Source organism: Gadus morhua, chromosome 15, assembly GCF_902167405.1.
Source record: "Gadus morhua chromosome 15, gadMor3.0, whole genome shotgun sequence".
NCBI lineage: Eukaryota > Metazoa > Chordata > Actinopteri > Gadiformes > Gadidae > Gadus > Gadus morhua.
In genome coordinates, this window is record NC_044062.1 from 8314771 (window position 1) to 8336202 (window position 21432).

The 21432-nt window shown below is 46.4% G+C and overlaps 2 protein-coding genes and 1 pseudogene across 2 annotated transcripts; 1 reads left to right on the forward strand and 2 right to left on the reverse strand.

The window, feature by feature from the left end:
- Positions 1–603: 603 nt before the first annotated feature.
- Positions 604–9122, reverse strand: mlh1 (mutL homolog 1, colon cancer, nonpolyposis type 2 (E. coli)). The gene is made up of 19 exons (XM_030378865.1): positions 8847–9122; positions 8026–8116; positions 7825–7923; positions 7537–7610; positions 7356–7428; positions 6795–6886; positions 6648–6690; positions 6319–6407; positions 5866–5978; positions 5666–5759; positions 5250–5403; positions 4278–4666; positions 3898–4025; positions 3445–3553; positions 3166–3229; positions 2573–2737; positions 2074–2166; positions 1556–1669; positions 604–945 (listed from the first exon to the last, which is right to left on the reverse strand). Exons 1-19 carry the CDS (start codon positions 8951–8953, stop codon positions 790–792), a joined length of 2247 nt encoding a protein of 748 aa, XP_030234725.1. The 5' UTR covers positions 8954–9122; the 3' UTR covers positions 604–789.
- Positions 9123–11919: 2797 nt separating this feature from the next.
- LOC115560542 (uncharacterized) lies at positions 11920–11988 on the reverse strand (annotated as a pseudogene).
- A 1360-nt stretch (positions 11989–13348) lies between these two features.
- On the forward strand, positions 13349–19632 carry LOC115560345 (uncharacterized). Its single transcript, XM_030379746.1, has 9 exons — positions 13349–13379; positions 14065–14253; positions 14721–14983; positions 15443–15475; positions 15580–15669; positions 15788–16317; positions 16416–16585; positions 16757–16929; positions 18952–19632. Exons 1-9 carry the CDS (start codon positions 13349–13351, stop codon positions 19495–19497), a joined length of 2025 nt encoding a protein of 674 aa, XP_030235606.1. The 3' UTR covers positions 19498–19632.
- The last annotated feature ends 1800 nt before the right edge of the window (positions 19633–21432 follow it).

Here is a 21432-nt window from a genome sequence, read left to right on the forward strand (position 1 = left end):
GTCTCTGCGTAAATTAAAAGGAATGAAACCCGGCAAGTTATTTGCTATGGGACTTGCATAGGGTCAGCTACGAAGAGCTATTTTTTCCAAGAGACATTAGAGTAAAACTTTTTTAATGTAATATCTTCAATTTAGTTTTAAAAGCTACAAGTCCTGTGAGGAAGCTTCAAATGTTGACTTTTAGAGCTAAATAAAACCGAAGCTTAGTCGTCGGTAGGTTTTGTTCTCAGGTTCGAGTTCAAAGCTTTCCTGGTTCCTCAGGGTTCGGTGAAGTGGAAAGATCCTAGGAAAGGATTTTCGTTGGGCTCCTTTGCTGAAGACATGAAGAGTGAAACTGTCGGGACGTTTAAGGGGTTAATGGTCCTGGTGCTTTTCCCAGCTCCGCGCTTCAGGTATTTTCCTGAAGGCGGAATGACGCGTCCCATTTAAACGAGCTGTATGGAAAGTTTTCTTCCACAGGAAAAACACATTGGTCTGCTTGGCTTCTGAATACCTTTGGCCAAATCCTTTATCAATTAAGTGTTAATAATTAACATGCATGCTAATTAATAAATGTTTTTTCAAAGAAAGATTTCCCTCTAACCTGCAAGAAAACGTTCAATCCAGTATTTAAAGAACAACATTTATTCACATGAAGAGTACACACTATAAAGCGGAACATGTTAGACAGGACATCTCAAAACGGACACGTGTTCTCCAGACATTCTCCACATCCTCAGCACCTCTCCAACACCTTGTTGAGTTCAGCGGTTAGGGTCAGAGGTCAGCCACTCCTAGCGGTCGGGGAGGTCAGCACCTCTCGAACACCTTGTAGAGGTCGGGTAGGTTGGCGATCTGCAGCACGCTGCCGTCCTCGCTGAAGCTCTTGGGCGGGGAGAAGAGGCTCCTCAGCGCCTTGAAGACCACGTGCTCCACCTTCCAGCGCCACGAGCCGCCCTCACCCTCCTGCAGTGCAAGGCAACGTGTTCAGCCCGGCTCCAGACCGGCACGGAGCTCCCTGCTAGAGTCGTTCCCATACCAGTATCGGAAATGCCTCCGATGCTGCCTAAAATGCAGCATCGGGTATCGGCGAGCACGCGAGTATGTGCCAATCCGATACACTCACATGACTAGCTCACTAACTACACAGGTGCAGAACGTCAAACACTGCGGTGTTGTGCTGCGTTCGTTAACGGTTGGAGGTGGAAAAGTCGGAATGGGAAACGCGCCATCTCCGACCCACGTGGGTTCGAGCTACAGAGTCTGAGAAACATGGATGCTCACGCTTAACTACAAGAATATAAAATGTGTCTTAATTATAGATTACAAATATAAATGATCAAATCCGGAAAAAAACAGTAAGTCAATACTGACCTACTTACGAAGAAACGTAAGAGGACCCTTCAATAAGAACAAGCGCTGTTAGTATTTAGGATGCTAGATGCTGTATCGGTATATACTCTATCGGCAGATATTCAAGTTCAGGTATCGGGAAGGAAATCATAGTATCGGAACATCTCTTCACGCTGTAGGAGTATGTGACGAGGACTAGTCTTTCCCCGGTGTGTCCACGTACCTGCGGCTCCTCTCCGGGCTCCGCATCCAGGATGAACTGCTTCCTGATGGCGTAGAACTGGCTGCACTCCTTGGCAAAGTCCCCAAAGCACTCCTTCTCATCGTCCCAGTTCACCTGCACCGAGGGACGCCGTGGGGAACGGTAAATGGACTGCATTTATCCAGCGCTTTTCTAACCAGTGGTCCCTCAAAGCGCTTTACAATACTGCCAAACATTCAGCCAACGACAGCGGAGTCAACCACGCAAAGCGACAGCCAGCTCGTCGGGAGCAGTCAGGGTGAGGCGTCTTTTTCAGGGACAGCTCGACACTCAGCAAGGAGGAGCCGGGATCGAACCAGCAACCTTCCGGTTAGCAGCCAACCCGCTCTACCTCCTGAGCCACATGCCACCCTTCCACCAGGAGACATCGCTGCGAGTGTTTACAGAACTATAGTTGTTCCAATCTCTCTGTTGCTAGGCGCAGGATAAACACGGGCCCCTACCTCTGTTGCTAGGCGCAGAATGAACATGGGCCCTACCTCTGTTGCTAGGCGCAGGATAAACATGGGCAGCCCTTCCATCACGGGGCTGTAGTGGTCGAGCAGCAGCGGCAGGCCGGTCAAGTTCCCGTCCTGTGGAAAGAGGAAATGGGAGCTACAGTAAACAATAGTGTGTGTGTGTGTGTGTGTGTGTGTGTGTGTGTGTGTGTGTGTGTGTGTGTGTGTGTGTGTGTGTGTGTGTGTGTGTGTGTGTGTGTGTGTGTGTGTGTGTGTGTGTGTGTTTGCGCGCCATGGAAACACGTTCTCCGTGTGGGTTTTCCTCAGAAATCCGGATTGACGTACATTAGCATGTCATCCTATATGTCTCACTATATAAGAAACCTGAAAGGGACACAATCAGGGTTTTTTTCACCCATTGACAGCATGCTTTTTCTCACAAAAGTGAGTGATTAATAAAAAGGTGTAGTCCAGGTCAGCGACCTCGTGCATGATGTTATGAATCCCCCCCCCCCCCCCCCCCCACGGACCCCAGACAGACCTGGTCTATCTCCAGGGAGAAGTAGTCCTCCAGCATCTCGTGCTTGTTCCTGAGGAAGTCGGTGATGTACTGGGCCAGGCCCTCCCGGGGCCCGTCCTCCTCCGTCCAGCCGCTCTCCTCCGACTCCAGCGCCAGCATGGCCAGGTCGTACAGCGGGGCGGGGCTCTGGGACACAAGACATGGACAACACACTGATTAGACAGGGCCGGACAGCTCACACAGGCTTAGACAGGGCCCGCAACACACACACACTTAGACAGGCCCGCAACACACACTCTCAAACATTTAGACAGGGCCAGGCTCTGAGACACAATACATATAACACACGCGCTTAGACAGGACCGCATGACACAGGCTTAGACACGGCCGGACTCTGGGAAACAATACACATATAACACACGCGCTTAGACAGGGCCGGGCTTTGGGACGTACCACAACACACACGCTTAGACGGGGGTCTGACATAGACTTTGACCCACTTAGCCGGGGTCTAGCACTATCTCAGCCCCCCTAAGTGTAATTTCCTTTTAAAAACATGTGACCATGTTATTGAGGCTGGCGCCGTTGTGCTCAGCCTCGCATGGGGTACTCACCGACAGCCGGAGAACACCAAAGTTCCCAAAGTCATAGATCAGGATCTGACGGAAGAGCTCCTGGCTGCAACACAGAGAAACAACACAGCATGATGAAGATCCAACACAGCAGAAACAACACAAAACAAAACGACATGTTGAAGATCCAACACAGCAGAAAAAACACAAAACAAAACGACATGTCGAAGATCCAACACAGGAGAAACAACACAACATCTTGAGGAATCCAACACACCAACATGTTGAAGAATCGTGCGAGTTTGCGTGTTGGGGTCTGACCTGAGCTTGGTGGAGTTGAGCAGGTAGAGCTTGGTGTGGTGCTGGATGAGGGTCCACTGGGGGTTGACGCAGCCCACAAACGAGTGGTTCTGCAGCATCTCCTGAAGACCTGGGGGGTGGGAGGCCGCGTTCAGTTCAGCCTTTCACTGTAAACGGACTGCATTTATACAGCGCATTCCTAACCAGGGGCCACTCAAAGCGCTTTGCAATACTGCCTCACATTCAGCCAGTCATGCACACACATGCACACATTCACACATCGACGGTAGTGTCAGCCCCACAGGGCGACAGCCAGCTCGCCAGGAGCCGTTAGGGGGAGGCGTCTTGCTCAGGGACACCTCGTCAGCTAGGAGGAGCCGGGGATCGAACTAGCAACCTTCCGGTTACCAGCCGACCCGCTCTGAGCCACATGCCTCAGGTCACAGTTCGGAGCGGGGCGAGGGGGGAACTGACCTTTGTGGGTGTCTTCAGAGATCTCAGTCCGCAGCTCCTTGATGCTGTTCAGCTTGATGACACGCCTCCTGGGCGTGGCTGCTGCTGTTAGCTCCTCCCCCTCCTCCTGGCTGGTCCTGGGGCGCTTCCTGGGAACACACACACACACATGTGAGTTTGCACACAAAAACGCACTAACACACACACTTAAAGGGTTAATGCACATAATTATTAACATGGTTAGCAGGTGCAAGTGTTATGCTGAACTATGTGTCGATTGTAAAATGTTAAAGACATTTCGCAGCAATATCTAATTATTAATGACACGTTATTATGAATTATAGATAAGAGATGATCAACATTGTAAAACTCCAACTGAATTATCACACAATGACCGGTACCTGGGCTGGTCTGGGGTGGTGGTGCTGTCTCTGGAGGCCGGCTCCATGTCCTCCACCTCCCCCACCTCCCCCACCTCCCCCAGGGCCTCCAGCAGGGCAGCATCCTCCGTCGCCTCCATCTCCGCCCCCGACTCCGCCCACACGGCCCCGGCCCCGGCCCCGCCCCCGCCCCCGCCCCCGCTGCTACCGGACGCCCCCCCGGCCCCACTGGGACCCGGGGCGGTCTTCTCCCTGGGCTGGAGGAAGGCGTCCAGCTTCTGGGCACGGCAGTCGGTCCGCACCATCTGGTGGGCGTAGACGCGGTCTGACGGATCCGCCCCCGCGGCGTCCCCCCGGGCGGAGGAGGAGGGGGGCTTCACCTCCGACACCGACAGGCCCGGGAGCATCGTCTGCAACACACACACACAGGGGGGCACGCGGTCACGTGTGCAAAACACACACAGGGGGGCACGCGGTCATGTCTGCAACACACACACGGGAACGCATGTGGGGGTTTCCCCTCCGGATCCAGATTGACCTGCATGAGTTAGTGACCCCTAAATGTCTCACTTTGTGAGAAAAACCTTGACATTGACTTGCCATTTGCGTGTGACACAGTGATTGTGTCCCATTCAGGTTTTCTTTACCCATGCTGCCCTGACGGCACGTTTTCACATCTGCATGGGGCTGGGGCTGGTACGGGGGATTGTGGAGGGCGGTGTGTTTGTACTCTCAGCCAAAAGGTTCTGGGTGCAAACCCCAATATCTGATGCAGAGTAACCTGTCGGCATCCCCGGGTACGATTCCCTTAACAACCCTTACGACTCATAAACGGCATGCGTCACGAGATTACCTTGTGATGAACATGAAAGCTAGCCAGGATACGGGCTTGCTACTTTATATTCCTGCCTAGCGTCAAACGCGGGCTTGCCTGTTAAGGGCAACCCGTGTTTCAGTGTCTCTTAAAGTGCAGCGCGCCCCTCCTGACCCTACCTGGGTGAAGTAGGTGCGCGAGGAGTTGGAGCCCAGCAGTTTGCTCTCCACGTGTTTCTGGACGCTCTCGATGATGCTGTCCTCGTGCAGGAAGTGGACCTCGTGTTTGGTGGGGTGCACGTTCACGTCGATGTTGTGGGGGGCGATCTCCAGGCTAGGGGGGGTCCGGCGTGGAGGACAAGCACAGAGACGGTTCGCACACACACAACGAAGCTACGGGCTGGGCTGCACTTTATCGGCGGCAAACCCCTACATCCTTGGTTCAAACCCAAATGTCGGCAGTTTAACCTGTTGCCATCCCAGGGTACCCTTACCCACTTATTGTATGCTGTACGTCCTGGCACTTTAAAACAGTACCTAGCATTGTGTAGCGTCTTATCCTAGCTATCTTTGTTGAATACGGGGAATAGCATTACCTGAGGTAGAGGAAGGGGTGCGTGTTCTTGGGGAGGTAGGCGGCGTAGACCGTCTCCAGGGCTTTCTTCAAGGCGCCCGACTCCACCAGACGATCTGAGGCAGACGGACAGAGAAGAGCTCAGCACGGCGGCAGCGGCGGCCCTGTGACGCTCGCCGGCTGAGGTGGGTCTGTGGCGTGGATCGTCAGCGGGGGACGTACGGTTGATGAAGAGGACCAGGATGCACTTCTTCACAGAGTAGTTGGCGTTGGAGATGTAGCCCTTCAGCTTGAAGGCGAACTTCGTATCCTCGCAGCCGACTTCAATCAACTCCCTGGCGGACATGGATATCAGAAATACACATTTACATTGACATTTAGGGGATTTTGCTGACGCTTTTATCCCATGCGACTTAAACCCATTCATTCACACATTCACACACCGACGGCGGGGTCAACCACGCAAGGCGACAGCCAGCTCAGTGTGAGGCGTCTTGCTCAGGGACACTTGGAGCCGGGGATCGTACTAGCAACCTTCCGGTTACCAGTCAACCCGGTCTATCTCCTGAGCTGCTGTCGCCTCGTTTACAATAGCTCAGGAGAAATGGTCATGTCGAGGGTAAGAAATAAATCAGAGCAGTACAGGAACAAACTGCCTTGTTTGGGCTTTCGTACCGGCTGACCGCGTTGCCAAACACCCCTCGGATGTTATCCACGACGGACGCGTCGGGGAGGGTCCGCACGTCTGCCACCGTCTCTCCTTGCTGAGAAGAGTGAGATCCATAATTAACATTAAAACCTCACATGCTTTTTGTTTATTGCAGCAAAATGATGAGCAGAAAACATTAGTACCGATAGGTTTGAGCACAGAAACCAACGAGTGTTACACTTCTGCGAAACTCTATCAAACGTCTATTCTGACAGAAGTCATCCAGGATTCTTCTAGAAAGTTTAAACATGAAATAAAATAAAATAGCCATGACTGATGGACTCGAATTAAATACCTTCTTGACAGAAAGGCTTTTCCCCGAGTTGTGTATAGCGTACCTGCAAAAAAAAGGCCACAGTAGTAAGAGACAGCAGGTAAACGTAAACATAGAACGAGGCAACCGAAGGAGGAACCCGCTGCGCGTCGCCCCGTCTCTCCCCACCTGCTCACCACCTCCACGATCCGGGCGTACTCTTCTCCTGGGCTCTTCAGCGCCTTCCTCCTTGTGGACACGTTGTAGAACAGGTCCTCCACCTGCAGACATGGACCCAAAGGCCGCAGCACCATCGTTACATGCACAGCTCCTACTCCTGAAGAACCTCCCACCCGGACCGTTTACATTTATATTCAGGGCATTCAGCAGACGCTTCATCCAAAGCGACTTACAGTAAGTACATTTGTCAGCAGTTCAATTGAAACAATATATCGCTGCCTGTCGGTACAGTAACGATGTTCATAGAACCAAGGGCCAAGCACTTACAATCACTAGATTAACCCATTCCCCGTATACAACAAAAATGGCTAGGATAAGACGCTACGCAATGCCAAGCACTTTTTTAAGTACAAGGACGTACAACCTTCAATAAGTGCTTACATTAAGGGCCAGGAAATACAACATACAAATAAGGGCGTAAGAGGGTTTGGGGGGGGGGGGTAAAGGGGAGGGGGGGGGGGAGACTATGCAGAGTCTAGGTGAACTCTGATCAAGTGAGGGACCACTCACCAGTATCTGTGTGCCCTGGTTCCCAGCACAGGGTTTGGGGGGCCCTTTTGGTTTCCCATCACTGTAGTTGGCTCTGAGGAAGTGGGCGACACACGTGTTCAGAACGGTCCAAGTACCGCCCCCAAGGAGACGTAAACAGCCCCGCCCCTCATGTTCAGAGAAACTAGTTTGAAACTCCTACCTGTAGGCACACTTTGCATCCTTTGTTTTGGTTGTAATGGTCACATGGGCCACATGGCTGATACTGGCCAGTGCCTGCAAACACACAATACAAACACATGATACAAACACACAACGCAAACAAGCAACACAAACACACGACACAAACGCACGATGCAAACACACAACACAAACAAACGATACAAACACACAATAAAAACACATGACACAAACACACACCCGATCACATGTTTTAGGGCACACAAAGAGTACATATTGGTAATACAGTAACGCATGTGTCTCAGCTCACCTCCCCTCTGAAACCATAGGTGGAAATAGCAGAAAGGTCCTCAAAACTCTGCAGCTTGCTGGTGGTAAACCGTTCACACACTATATCCATGTCTTCTTTCTATGTTAAAAACAAAAGGAGAAGATATTGAGAACGACACGAAGCCAGCAGAGCAGAGAGATGCCCCATGGACAGACCGAACAGACAGACAGTCAGTCGTACCCTGATGCCGGTGCCGTTATCCTGGATCTGGATGAGCTTCAGACCACCTTCCTTCACCGTCACTTGGACATTAGTCGACTTTGCATCCAAACTGCAAAAAAATTAACATACAGAGGCCGTTATTGGTTTCTGCGTCACGTCATCTGCCCATATGTTGGCCACAGCTTTGTCCATGGGATTGTTTTTTGACCAGGTTAGGTTATTCATTTAAATTCTATTTTAAAAAGCTTTATTGGCATGAGAAACAAACAAACATTAACATTGTCAAAGCAGGTGAACAATAAAGAGGTCAAAGTTTAAAACGTTAAATACAAAATAATACATATATTAGATGTTACACTATTAAGTATTCAATATATAGTAAAAGTAAATGTGTGACATTATAAAGATTCTGGTATCTCCTATAAACAAATAAATTAAAGATACTCTAAAGTGAATACACAGTATTTACAATATGTATGACTTGTGCAGTAGTCAATAGTGAAAAGTGAGTCCAGTGGGATGAGTCCGTTTATGGGGAGTTTGAGGGCCTTATCTCATCACAACCGGTGAATCTGGCTGGTGTGATCGCACATCGTTGTATTTCTCCAAACAGGTATGGCGTCTTTAAAGTCATGCAGGTCTATGTAATCCGTGGGAAGTGTGTGTTCCTGATGTCTTGGTGCGAAGTGCAGCTCAGTTTCCAGTTGGTTGTGTGTGCAGTGGGAGCAATATATTCCGAGTAAACACGAAGAGCTGCTCCAATTAACATCTACCAGTTCTCCCATCAACACCCAGCAGTGCTCCCAACAACCCCCACCAGTTCTTCCATCAACACCTACCAGTTCTCTAGCATCTCCTTTATGGCGTTAGCGGGTCTCTGGATGACTTCTCCCGCTGCGATGCGGTTAACCACCGTCTCGTCCAGCCGGCGGATAACTCCCGCCATGTCTGCTGCTCAGTCAGACTTAAAAAAGTTTGAATTAAACCTAAAGCATATATGATAAATACGTTAAAAGTGAGCTGAACGGTTCATATTGAGCTGCCATGCAGCAACCACAACAAGCATTGGGGCGCGCGGGAGACGCGGTCGTTCCGGCTGACCGCTCATTGGTTGATTTCTGGCTCTGAAGGCGGATTCCCCGCGATGGTCAGCGAATGGAAGTCCAGTAAATCTCTTCTACGCTCATTGGTTTGTTTCTGGCTCTGGGGGTGGATCCCGCCCCGTTGGGCAGCCAATGGGTGGGTTTCAGTCACGTGATTATGATGACGCACGAAGGAAATAAACTAGAAACGATCCCTGAAACTATGATCTTACTTTAAAAACGGGCGCGGACAGGACCCTATTCATCAAAAAATATTTCTCACTGGTGGTTGCCGGTTGAACTTTCACAATATTTACGCTCATGTGAATATAAGGGATGACACTGATTTCATTGTAAGGTTATTGACCAGGGGCGGTTCTAGACCAATTTTCATGGGGGGGCCACACTGGGGCTAGTTGTTTTGTTGGAGTGGCACATTGAACCCGGGACGCAAAATATTTAGTTTAGTACTAACTAACGGCATTCAAAAACAAAATAAACAATAAATGCCTTTTTCCCATTACAGCATTTATTTCAGTAGCATAGTATTACGTTTTTCTTTCAATTACAGCAATTGTCAACATTATTTGAAATGTTTTATTGGTCAAAGCAATTGTCAATATTGCAACATTTTGGGCTTCCTTCACTGACATCAAACCACTCAGTGTCATACATCACCAACAGCAATAACGTCAGTATGATATATATTATAAATCTCAAGTTCCACCTTGTGCGTCAGTGCCACACCATCAGAAGAAATCGACCCCCGTCCGGACGGAGATGAAAAAAAAACGTTTGGAGGGGGGTCCACTGGGGGGTACGAGCTCAGTTTTACGAGGGTACTGCCCCCCCTAGAACCGCCCCTGTCATTGAGACAGAACTCGGGCGTTAGTGATCCAGACATGATACAAAGAAACACTTTTAATGTTACCGTGAATGTTGACATGTATAACCCTGATATTGTTTTAATAATGGCACATGAGGATAAACATTGGGATAGAATGACGTTCAAAACTAGTTATCATAAGGGCCAATACAGGTACCACGCACAACTACGTTAAAGTAGTGATATGATAAAGAGAAATAGAGATAAATGGTCCCCACATCTCTTTGCGATACAAGAGGGTCCGTTGACGAAAGTACCACCCCGCCTGTCAGAATTCAACTCAATCCCCACTGCTTTAGTTCAACTCACATCTGACCTCTCTGTTTATCAAATATTAAATATACCTCCTCTGGTAAATGAATAGAGAAAATTTGATTTTGTTGTGTTTATTTTGTTATGATATTGAATCAATTTTCTGTCTATGTTCCCTAGGTCAACTGTGGCGACATTTGGATGCAACTGTGCAGATGAGCAGACAAAGTCATAGTGCCACAGCCGATGCCATCGTAGAGGTCCAGCACTATTTAAGAGAACCTCACATCAACCGAAATGATGATCCACTCCAATACTGGGAAACGCAGAAACTATTATTTTCACACCTCTACATTTTGTCATTGAAATGTTTGTGTACCCCTGCATCCTATGTGCCCTGTGAGCAAGTTTTTTCAAAGGCAGGAGAGGTTGTGTCAAAAAAGAGAAACCGGCTAAGCCCAAAGGTTTTGGAGCAAATCCTGTTTCTAAATAAAAATCATTAGCCAAATCCTGTTTCTAAATAAAAATCATTAGCCAAATCCTGTTTCTGAATGAAATCATGAATGAAATCGCCAAAAACTGTCCCACATCTCAACCACATTTCCCCTTTTACAAAATCAGTTCTACTATCATGTTGCCAAAAAAATGCAATAATCAAAGCACTTTCACTGTCCTGTTGGCTAAACACATAATTTACAAAAATAAGACAGTTCCCAGTTCCAAGAACACTTTAATGGCTATTGAATTAATCACTCATTCTCAGTCATCATGCAGTGTGATACCACTTTAATCTATCAATCACATTCTCTTTTGCCAAATGATTTATTTTCTAGCATGAGCTCTGGAGATATTTATGAATTGCACACTCACACACATCATGTATCACTGAAATTACCTAAATTCTCATAAGATTTTATGTTGTATCGGCACACGAAACAAAAATAATTTTGGGTTGGGTTGTCATAATTTCATTCACCACTAGATGTCCCTAGCGTACCCTTTTGAAACTTCGAGCACGAACCACGTTGGAGGTTCATCGAGAAGCCCCTGACTGCAGCCCGCAGACGGAGCCCACATGGAGGGGGCGGGCACTCAGTCCACATGGAGGGGGCTGGCACTCCGCCCACATGGAGGGGGCGGGCACTCAGTCCACATGGAGGGGGCGGCCACTCAGTTCACATTGAGGACTGGTCAAACAGCATTGAAAAAAAAATAACCAAGAGAAAATGTATTTGCAAGTAGTTTAGGCTATGCTTAACTTTATAATAGTTCCATGGTACGCAGCAAAGAAAGATACCCAGTCACAATACTCCCGCACCATCTGTTTGTATAATTTAATTAACAGCATGGGCTCCCGCTAGCTTTACATAGTATTACCGTTTACTCTTGCATTAACAAGAGCAGCGGAAATCTGCTCAATCGTCTCGATGTGGACTGAGTGCCCGCCCCCTCCATGTGGACTGAGTGCCCGCCCCCTCCATGTGGGCGGAGTGCCGGCCCCCTCTGTGTGGACTGAGTGCCCGCCCCCTCCATGTGGGCTCCGTCTGCGGGCTGCAGTCAGGGGTACTTGGGTTCATCTGGCTGCGATGCTTTGACGTTTCATGAGGCATCATCTCGGCACCTTTAGAAAACACTACAAATATCTTCGGTCACCTACTACAATATTTTGATTTGTATTTTCCACATCAATATCAGGGGAGAGCGCGAACGCAGTCCCCCACTACCACAAATTATGCAGTCGAGATTCCGCCATTTGAGGAGGTGAGAGCCATGCGAATGCATAGCCGTTGGAAGTGTAGACAACGGCGGCCGCTGTCACGTTAAAATTGTACCGGGGGCGAAAATTGTACCGGCCTACGTCATCGTTTGTTTACATCCTGACAACCTGCCCGGCAACAGACGACGCGATGCAGAAAACATGTTTCCAAACGACGAAATAACATAATACAGATAGCGGATCGCTATCTGTATTATGATAGATAGCGATAACACTTGTTTTTACTTTATATTTGTATTGTATTTAATTGTTTAATCGAAACAATAAAAAAAAATTCCCGTGAAACGGGCGATCGCGTCAAATGACAAATGTTTTGCCCGCGAAACGGGCGATGGCGTCAAATGTAGGAGGGTTCTTGAAACATAATACAGATAACGGATCACTAGATAACACTGTTTTTACTTTATATTTGTATTGTATTGAATTGTTTAATAGAATTTAGCTAGTAAACTGAGTGTTTTAAGCAGGTTTCATAGTCTAGAATGTTCAAGAACCTTCCTACGTGATTTGACGCGTCATTTGACGCGATCGCCCGTTTCGCGGGCAATTTTTTTTATTGTTTCGATTAAACAATTAAATACAATACAAATATAAAGTAAAAACAAGTGTTATCGCTATCTATCATAATACAGATAGCGATCCGCTATCTGTATTATGTTATTTCGTCGTTTGGAAACATGTTTTCTGCATCGCGTCGTCTGTTGCCGGGCAGGTTGTCAGGTTGTCAGGATGTAAACAAACGATGACGTAGGCCGGTACAATTTTCGCCCCCGGTACAATTTTAACGTGACACCGCCCATCGGCTCGAAGTCTACACTTGTCTATACTTGTCTACACTTGCCGGCCGCTCATTGGCCAGGAGTCTACACTTTAGAGCCCTCCCCCTCCCCCCCCCCGCTCCCCGACGTTGGCACTTGACGTTGGCACGTGCCCATTCGTAGCGAGTTCAGCCGATGGAAAAAGGTAAAAAGTCAACACCGTTTCACCCGGTAAGAGTCGCATTCCTACTAATATTACTAACTAATATGTTCGGCTTGTGCTTCTCGTTCCCACCGAGTGCTTTTCATTCATCATACCTGTCGTACCTAGCTTATTAAATTAATGTATTTTTAATAAGCTAAATAATTTTTAAGATTATTTTCTTCCCACTCACTGCGGAGGCTACTTTGCCCTAATACAACCAGCCTCGTTCGCTTCATGTCAACAACTTAGCCATACAAAACTATGTTTTTTAATGTAGGTTTATTAAATGACTTTTTCCTTGAATGAACTTGTTTATCTTTGGGTTTATTCATATGTTAAGGTACTGCCGACGGCCATTAGGCCTCATTTACATGTCCGAACATGCCAAACTCCGAATCCGCCAGCGAGCGGAGTTTGGCCTACTCTCGAGACATTTTGCTTAGTTACTGTTAAAAAGTATATCTATAAATGTAGGTTGAAAGTGTCCCCGTTAATGTAGTACTATCGTATATTGATTCAACGTCGATCGTTACGATCGTTACGGTCGATCCGCAAATCAGTGCCCCGACGCCGGGGCACTCGACGCCGACGTTACGGCGATCGACCGTAACGTTCAAATTTGACCCATATTTGTCATTCATTTCTCTTATAAAGCTATCATACCTACCTTGACTTAAACTTGCCAATATTACATCAATATGTAGCCCACTCGTATATTTATGAATCAGAAGTCGACATAGCCATGATAGCAGCCCTCAAAAAAAGGCCAAGAAAAAACACTACAGTCCCCCTAGCATTTTGACGTTAATATTTTGTTTCTATGAACTTTAATAGGCAACACATTAGCTGTATTTGAGGATGGATTCCGAAGCAGCGACCCATTCAGCAGGTTAGTTTATAACATGCATGTTTTGTCTGTATGGTTATAACATGCATACTTCCATTGTCTATACGTTATGTATAGCCAGAATAAACTGCCCAGTGCGTGAAAACACTTGTTATGTTATTATGTCATCATTTACAAATATAGTATGAAATGAATGCCTGGGGAAAAAGTATCCAAAACACTTTAAACCCTTTGGTGAATATTTTTTCAGGTACAGCCAGCAGCAGCAGACCGTCTGCGGACCCATTGCTGCCCGTGCTGCCCATTCTGGACCCCAATGTGCCCCTGGACAGGCAGCAATGTGTCCTGAAGGCAACCAAAGAGGCCAGGGCCTTTCACAGGCCCAAAGGCTTCCAAGCCAGCGCCGGTCCCAAGGACCTTCAGACGGCTTGTGATGAAGGTAATAAATCTGAATTATTATCCCAGTAGCACGATGGGCATATGAACCATACAAATCACTTTACACCTGACCTGACCTGTGTGCTAGAGCTGATAAACGGAATTAGCTAAGAATAACCATTCCAATGTCTTACTCTTCAGCAAAAAGGAGATGCCGGCTCTTCACTACTACCAGGCCCTCAAAGAAGCTCTACCTTGGCCAGCTGGTTATTCCCTTTGGGAAATATGCTGGCCAAAGCTTCATGTGGCTGGTAGCGAATGATGTGGGCTACTTAAAATAGTGAGTATATTTCACTACAGAGAATCACATTAAGTCGTTATTTCTTACTTTTACGTCATGTTCTGTGTGTTTCAGTCTGCTTGACCGCCATATTGCGGAGAGCCAGGACCCGGGCAGGACAGGAGGAACCAGGGAGAATGACTGGGTGAAGGACTGTCTCCTCCGATATGTGGAGTTTTTCCCCTCAGTCTCCTGCCACCTGGAGAAAAATGTGGACAGGGCCATTTATGGACAGGGTCGCTTTAAGTCCTTCACCTTTCAGGAGATGTGGCAGTGGTACAGCCTGCACAAGTGCCTTAATGCCGACCCTCAAGCTGGCAGTGCCCAAGAGAGGAAGATGGCAGAGGAGGCTTTCTCTTCTGTTCGCCAGTGGCTTGGAATGAAGGAGGAGGACATCAGCTCCAAGGCACTGAAGCGCTTCAGGAGATTTATTCTTGACAAAGAGAAACTGGTAGGTTACTCAAAAGCAGAATGCAGTTCATAAGACAAAACTACTTCACTGTACTTTAACTGTAATTTGTGAAACTCTCCTCAGAAAGCCCCTGCTGCAGCTGTACCATCTTCGTCCTTGTCTGGTCCTGTCCCAACTGAAACAGTGCTTCCTCCGTCAGCGTCAGCGTCTGCTTCAGTGGCCCCTCCGACAGCAACATCCCCGTCACCTTGGAAGGATGATGCATTGTTATCAGAGGCTCTCGCCACTTTTGAAGGTAAATCAGTTTTTTATTCTATCGATGGCATTCACAGATCAACATTAAGCTCATATAACTGTACATATATTGAATATAAAACTTTAAATCAGTTTAAAATAAAACAGGTTAAAAGGCACACTTTTCAGGATTATTCTTTATTTCTGTTTCAACCCAATATGATCCTTGTGGCTTCCTAAGCTTTCGTCCTCATTTTCTTCCAGCTGACACTGACAGACCCCGTTCCACCATCGCAGGTACAGACATAGTTCATAGATAGGTCACACTAACATACAGGTTTATAGTTATACACTTACTCACTTCCATATATGTTTATACTAATACACTTACTTTTTTGAAGGAACCTCCATCTGGTCCTCGTAAGAGGACGTCAAAGTCTGCGGCACTGCCACAGCAACAGCCAATAGAAGCCATTGTCACACAGCCTGAGGTAATACATGTACAATACAGCTAAATACTGTTTAATATGTTGATGCAGCAGGAACAGCGTTACAGTCAGAGCACTCAGTGACTGGTACATGACGGTTTTGTCTTTGTTCTTCCACCAGGTGTCATTTGAGGGCTGGCACAAACAGTGGGAGTCCGGCCCTCATGGTCTCCCCAGTGCTGACGTGAAGTGGCTGAGGGAGGACGCTGACAGGGGGCTCTTTAAGAACCTCACCATCGCTCGCAGGAAAATTCTGAAGGATGATCGCATGTGGTTCCATCCACCAGAAATTCCTGGAGTGGTGGTGGGGGGAGGAGTGCCCTCTGCAGACGCTTTTTTTAGAAGCCGTGTCTTCTTTTGGAGGCCTGTGGGAGTGTGGGGCTACAGCCTTCGCTGTCCCAGGTCAGGATGCCCCGGGGGAAAAGCAGCCTTTCTGTACCGCTGTGGGTATGGAAACACAGTGAGGCATATCTGTGACATGACTGGCTGGTACAGCATGCTCACAGAGCTCCTGGCCTGCAACGCGTGCAGGAAGGCTGCAAAGGGCTCTCAGGAGCATTCGATTGGTCGCTTCCTGGCGTGGGATGCTGCTATTTTGAAGCAGCTGACTCCAGCCCACCAAGCTGTGTTCCCTGCGATCCTAACACCAAGGTGAGAGTCTCTTGTTATTTCACAATATTTTGAATCTTAAACAGTTTTACTACAGAGCAAAGTTCCACTGGCGTTACATGATTGTGCTGTAATTTCAGACGCGGTGTGGACAAGCAAGTTGTCCGCCTAATGAGGGATCGGACTGAGGGCAACACCATGGTTAAGGTGTGGAGGCAGGTCCAGGAGGGTCACTGTGAGGAGTACCTGCAGAGAAAGGACCTCTACACCACCCTTCTCTGTCAGCTCAGCAGACCTGGAAGCATCATGAGTAAGTCAGATTAGTTATTTGTTTTTTTCACACACACACACACACACACACACACACACACACACACACACACACACACACACACACACACACACACACACACACACACACACACACACACACACACACACACACTCTGTATAATATAACAATCCACTTCTCTGCCTCCAGGTGCTCTGGGCCATCAATACCAGAAGCCACCGACGCGCAGGGAGCTGCCGTCGCCGAGGCTTCTGAGAAAAGCCTATCTTATCTATGAGGCAGAGCACATTGAGTTACTTGACTACCGGACACAAATCATGTCCACGTTCGGGAAAGTCCTCAAGTATGACTCCACCAGGAAGGTAAATTTAACACAGTGTAAAATGTTTCATTTAACAAGTGTCTCAATGTGCATCATTTAATAATCAATACTTCAATAACTGTATGAGCCAAAGACTGACTAGTTATTGTACTTATTAGGGATGTGTCGGTCGCGACTGATTCGTTACAACGAACGAATCCCGAACGTGAACGACAAGAACTGGTTCTCCAAAACAAGAAGAACTGGTTCTTTGATTCTTTTTTTTTAACATAAACCAAACATATGGTCACGTAAATAAAATATACAAACGAACAGAGCTCCGTCTCCCCGCGACTTCCATTGATTGAGTCTACAACTTTCTCAAAGATTCAGCCAATGAGAGGTAGCAATGGTGTTGGAATGGCACCTGGGTAAACCAATGACAAGGCGGTACCGTCGAATATGCGCGCTTTCTCTGTCTGACGTATCTTGGGTCATACCATTCGACTCATATATCCCCCTACATTTTTTCGAAAATAGACTTGACCTCCATCTGTTTATTGGATAAACGCATTTCCCAATCCCAGGAGTCTTTGCTCCATTCTACGTCAATTTAAGAACAAACAAAGATATTAAACTGCAGTTCGTATTTTTTATTTATGACCATGCAAGTTCTGTAATGCCTGAACAATGAAGAATTAAATGTAAAGTAAAATAAAATTATAAATGTAAAACCATGAATGAAATATAGAGAGTAAGCAAGTTGTATAAATATTGGTGGGACGTTTGGCATACTATATAGCAGGCATCTCCAAATGGCGGACTGCGGTCTTGACGGTCCTATCCGGACCCATGACCAATTAATAAAAAAAAAATATATAAAAATAAGATTTTTTATTTTTTATTTTTTTTAAGATGTAATCTGACGTAACGAACGAATCAAAACGAACGAATCAAATAAACGAATCGTTATAGTGAACTGAACTGAAAGAACTAGTTCCCGGAAAAGAATCATTTTGCCCATCCCTAGTACTTATGTTTGTAGTATTGCATTTGTTATATTAATAACAGCATTATGTACTAGGGATGGGCACGAGTGGTAAATTCCAAACTCGAGTGATCGAAGGAATTCCTCGAGGATCAATCGAGTACTCGTTAAATCAAATCTATTTTTAGAATGCAACGCATCTGCAGCAGGAATAGGCCTGATGATGAACGTCAATATTACCAACCAAACATGTAATGCTTATTCTCCATCAAAACAGTCAGAGTTATCAGAGTATTCATTATTTATTTTTGTTATTTACCGTTCAAAACACATTTTCCTTACAAAAATAAATATGCGTCTCACAATTTAAATCACGTCGAACAAGGCCTGTAACAGTTTAAAAAAAACGAAACAAGTAGCCCAACCATTGCAAATAATTTAAAGCTGCAAATAAAACGGCAGCAAATGGACTAAGGAAATACTCAGCGTTGTGATCTTCTCTACACGCCCGGGATTACAGCTGCATCTTGCGGCGGTGAAAATAGCCAACACACTTTCACTTTCACCGTTGCTGCGGGTCTGCTTTCCCGAACTCACCGTTGTGTTTCAGGAGCATATGTTGCCGCATAGTACTTTCTGGTAGCTCGATTTCGCTTGGCATATTTTACATTTCACCTTATGATCTCCTATTTCTTTAAAGTTTTTCAATTCTTCGCTGCGGTTTGCTTTAACCGCCATCTCTTAACTTTTTGAATTCTGGCGTGCCTGCGCACGGAACGCGCCATGGAAATGGATGCATTTCATTTTCTTTGTGCCCACGTCATGCGTTAGTGGCGCCGACAGAAAATTGATACATTTGCTTCAGAAAACTTTGTTTATGTGTGTATATGCAAACTCGAGTTTGCCTGTCCACCAACCGAGTTCATTTGTAACGAGGAGTACTCGAGTAATCGATTCCTCACGCCCATCCCTATTATGTACACATTTAAAGTAGTGGCATATGAGTTTTGAAATATTGTTAGAGGGTTGTCCATAAGGAGACAGGAAGCCTTCTCAGCCACAAACGTGACGGATCGAGGTTTGTCTATCCTCCAGCGTCCGCAGAGCGTCACCAGCACCAGCCTACCTCCCGCTGCAGAGCTCCCGGATGAGAGGCCGCACACCAGCCGACCTCAAGTTCAGTACGAGGTCACTCCATCTCTGGCTGGCACGCGGAAACGCAAAGTGCCGCAGGACAACCTAACGTCTGCACCCCAACCTCAGCAATCAACCACGGCAGCAGGCCTCCAGCCCCAGCCCGTGTTCGTGTTCCTGCCACTCCGTAGACCAGCTCTTCCCCCCCAGCTGCTGCCGCCGCCTGTTTTCCTGCCGCCTCCCGCACTGCCACAAGCCAGATCTACTCTGTACAAGAGGAAAAAAACAGAGCTGGGCGCTACACGGCCCCAGAGCAAAGTACAAACGCACACATGCGCACTTTGTGGCCAGTCCACTCAAGGACACATAAAATACAGGAAGAAAACATACTGTCAGAAATCGAAATTATCCACATCCAAAGGCCTCACTGGAAGGCCTTTTGAAAACATCACAGACTTCCGTATGGCAGTGGACGAGCTTCTGGCCTCTCAGTCCCAGGACCCTTAGAGCTGTCATTGCTGTTTTAGATTTAGATTTTAAGCTAATATTACAATTATTTATGTTTTTTTACACCTGTGTTTATTAACCTGTGACAACCTATTTTATTATTGAAAATGTGAGTTATTAAAAAAACAAAAATTGCCCTCCAATAAACCTCTCTGACCTTTATTTTCATACAACAATTAACAGAATACAAAAAATCATAAACATGACAAGATAAGACAGTCAATTCCTCATCCAGAACATTCCCCTAATACAGTAGCAATAAACATAAAGGTGATAAGCTGTACTTAAGCTCTGCTAAGGCACTTTTAATGTAAACAGATCCACACCAGTGATAGCTTTCCATACAGGTTGTTTTGCCTTTTTTAAACCTTTCAATGTGGAGCTTGCATGAGGGCAAAGGTTAAACTACTTTGTTTGTGTGGTGTTCAGAAAACAATATGGCTTTGAACACCACAAAAACAAAGTAAATCTGTATCATGCAGGATACAGATATTACAAAAGACAGGCAATTACACAGTATAATTGCAACCATAATTCTAAGTGAGTATACAGAAGATATGTACATATATACAGGTTTAATAAATAATATACAATATAATTATGAAAACAGATACAGACAGTCGATACAAATACAGCTCACCAGTCACACACAGTCATGATCAGATTCTGCCAATAGAGGGAGGTGTTTGATTAACAGGTGTCCGGTCTACAATCTCTCCCATTGAAACTCTGCAAAGATGAGAAAAGTACTTAAAATGCTTTTTTGAAACATGCTACAGTTCTAACGTAAACTATCATGGTTTCAGGCTTCAATTTTTTTTTTCTTCTACATTAATGACAATGAATTGCTCAGGGGTTTGCACGTCGCAACGGCCCATCGCCGGCCGTCGAATAACTTCTGAGGCAAGTGCATTAAATAGCTACCTCTTTTGAATTGTCAACTGTCTACATTGTATCAGAGGCCCTTTATGATGCATATACTGATGTTTATTTTTTATATGCACAGCGTAATTATGTATATTTTTTATCTTTGTAGACGACAGATTGCCTGCTAGTTTGTAAACTCGACTTCGCCATCTGTGAAGGTATCTCCGGGGTAAATTGATTACATTGCTACCTCTTTTGAATTGTCAACTCTTTATATTATATCAGAAGGCCTTGTATGATGCATATACTGATCTTTATTTGTACATGCACAGCGTAATTATATATATTTTTATCTTGATGGACGACCGATTTTCAGTCATTGCCTGCTAGTTAGTCAGCTCGATTTCACCAGCTGTGAAGGCATCACTGCACCAGAAGTTAAGTAGTGAATCTCTGACAACTTTTATTTGGTTAGTCATTGATGTAGGATTACTAAAATCAATAAGGTTGATGATTAACGACGGGTTTAATCTGCTGAACCTGACGGTGTTAGCTACGGTTGGAGTACTGTCTGTCTGATGCGATAGATAATAGAATTAGGTTGCTTTTGTTTAATTATACCCTTGAAAAGGCTGTTGCATTACATATATGAATAGAAATTATTCCACGTGAAAAAAATATAAGCCATAATGAGGAGCATTCAAATGTTATTACAGACAGGAGTGTCATTCTTTTTTTTCATAATGTAAACTTCTGTCCGACCCTTCCCCAATTGTTTGGCCATGTGTGGGGAAACTCATTGACCTACGGGCTATTCAAGGTCTTCTGATTAACTTCCTGCAGGTGGTGGCTGCTGGTGCTGGTGATGGTGTATGCTGCGGCTGATGGTGTATGCGGCTGATGGTGTATGCGGCTGATGGTGGATGCTGATGGCGGTGGCTGCTGCTGCTGGTGGCTTGAGCTGGCTGGTGCCGGCAAACACTGCTGCTGCAGGTCGCTGCTGCTTGAGGCGATGGCTGCTTGAGCTGGCTGGTGGTGGTGGTGGTGGCGGCGGCGACTGCTGCGATT